The following is a 2249-nucleotide window of genomic DNA, read 5'->3' as shown; positions in this document are numbered from 1 at the left end:
GTTTAAAAGGGAAATCTGGCCGGGCGCGGTGGCTCACGGTTGTAATCCCAGCACTTTGGGAGGCCTAGGCGGGTGGATCACAAGGTCAGGAGATCGAGACCAGCTGGCCAACCTGGTGAAACCCCGTCCGTACAAAAATTAGCCGGGCGTGGTGGCGGGCGCCTGTAATCCCAGCTACTCGGAGGCTGAGGCAGGAGAATCGCTTGAACCCGGGAGGCGGAGGTTGCAGTGAGACGAGATTGCGCCACTGCACCCCAGCCTGGGCGACAGAGAGAGACTCCAAAGGGAAATCCTCGTGGATGATGGAGGGAGGCTCCGCGCGGGCCGGAGCGGAGCCGGAGGTTGGCAGCGGCGGCGCTGGGATGCCCGGGCCCCCGGGTTCGTGTCCGCCCGGTACCCAGGAATGCGACCTTATTTGGAAATAAGGCCTTTGCAGATGTGGTCGAGACGAGGTTAGGGCTGGCCCCAGATCCAGCGTTCTCCTGAGAAGCAGGCCCTGGATACGGATCGTGGAGACACCTGTGTCCCCCAGGCGGCCGAGGACCCCGGAGGAGCCGGCCCTGCCCAGGCTGGGTTTGGACGCTGGGCCCCCACCAGGCGCAGAGCGTTTGTGGTTCCTCGTTACCGGGTAACGTGAACCGGGAAGGGAACGCAGAGGCCGCGCGGTTTGAGTCTGAATTTTTGGGAGGCCCCCGCCCAGCAGTGAGTTGGGGGAAGACGGGGCTGCTGCTGTGGGGTTCTTGGCCTGACCAGGGGCCGCTTCTCTTCCTGGACAGCTTCAGAAGCTTCCTTTCCACAGAGTTCCCGCCCTTAACTTTAATTATTTAATTTAAAAAAAATTTTTTTTGAGACCGAGTCTCACTCTGTTGCCCAGGCTGGAGTGCAATGGCGCCACCAAAGTGCTGGGGTTACACGGAATCCACCGCGCCGGGCCGTCCTTGACTTTCAAATGTTTTAATTTTTGCCAGCTTGTCAGCTGAAAATGGCGTCTTGTCATTTAGTTCCTGATGAGAGTGGCTGTCTTAGTTCACTGGCCATTTGTATTTACTCCTCTGTTTATGGCCTTTGTCCGTTTTCCTTATACGTTTTAGGAATTTTTTTAAATATAAAATTTAATATAAATGTAAAGTAGAGACAGGATCTCCTTGTGTTGTCCAGGCAGGTCTCAAACTCAAATCCCTAAGCTCAAATCCCAAAGTATTGGGATTACAGACATGAGTCACCACACCCGGCAAGGAATTCTTTACAAATAAAAAATTTTGAATAATCCTGTGTATCTCCTATGTGCAAATATTTTCCTCTCTCAAATATTTAAGGTATTTTTTAAAAAATAAGTAATTTTTAATAAGCATTATACTCTGTGTACAGAGTCCAAAATTCAAAAGGTGCAAAAAGATATAAATGAAAAGGTCAATTTCCATGCCGTGCCCATCCACAAGCCACCCAGTTCTCCTTCCATGAAGCAGCAATATCGTGTTCTCAAGTGATCTTCACAACAGATTCTATACTCAGTGAAGCGTAAGTGCGTGTGCTGTGTCTCATGAGCGTTAGTTTACTAAACACTGTTCCACACCTTGCTTTTTTCATTTACCAATGTATCTTGTAGAGCATCCTGCAGCAGAGGGAGGGACCAATGGACCTTCCCTGCCATCATCATCTCTGCCTGGATTATTGCAAAGGCCTCTGTCTGGTCTCCCCACTTTCATCCCCTCAACCCTTCAGTATGCTCTCAGCATAGCAGCCACAGGCATGCTTTTAAAATATGACGATAGGACCGCGTGGCTGCCTGCCGGCTCACTCTCCAGGAATCCTGGCCTTCCTGCTGGATCTGTCCTCACCTCCTCATCTCCTGACCCTGTCTCCCCTCTCTCCCGGTGCTTCCCCCTGCTCCAGCGCGGGCACAGGCTCCGGGTGTTTCTGAGCCCAGCCTTTGCTCAAATGTCTCAGCGAGTCCATCCTGACGGTGGCCCCGTTTGAGGCTGCAGCAGCCTCAAAATCCTGTTTCCTGTCATCCTGTTTCCTTGGCACTTCCCTCCCCGTTTGACTTATGTGTTTGTTGTCTCCTTCTCACCAGGGCATGACTTCTGGTCTGTGGATTTGTCCCCAGGGTTAGTGGCACTCGGTAAATAGACGTGAATGAATGGATGCTTTGTTATTTTTTATTGGCTGCAAAGTCAGTGATGGAGAGGCCGTCCATCATTTAGTGACGCAGTCCCTGCTGATGGTTTTTATTTCCCACACATTCATAC

General features: G+C 51.6%; 1 protein-coding gene across 1 annotated transcript in view; it reads right to left on the bottom strand.

The window, feature by feature from the left end:
* NOM1 (nucleolar protein with MIF4G domain 1) overlaps nt 1–1956 on the bottom strand; it is a 32959-nt gene extending 31003 nt beyond the window's left edge. The window contains exon 1 of the mRNA XM_011973092.1: nt 1855–1956. Coding sequence (XP_011828482.1) covers nt 1855–1956 — 102 coding nt within the window. The remainder of the gene's footprint in view (nt 1–1854) is intronic.
* Nucleotides 1957–2249: the final 293 nt, after the last annotated feature.

The sequence above is a fragment of the Mandrillus leucophaeus genome, unplaced genomic scaffold (assembly GCF_000951045.1).
Source record: "Mandrillus leucophaeus isolate KB7577 unplaced genomic scaffold, Mleu.le_1.0 Scaffold134, whole genome shotgun sequence".
Classification (NCBI taxonomy): domain Eukaryota; kingdom Metazoa; phylum Chordata; class Mammalia; order Primates; family Cercopithecidae; genus Mandrillus; species Mandrillus leucophaeus.
Note: the sequence above shows the minus strand (reverse complement) of the source record. Positions and strands in the feature narration are given on the sequence as shown.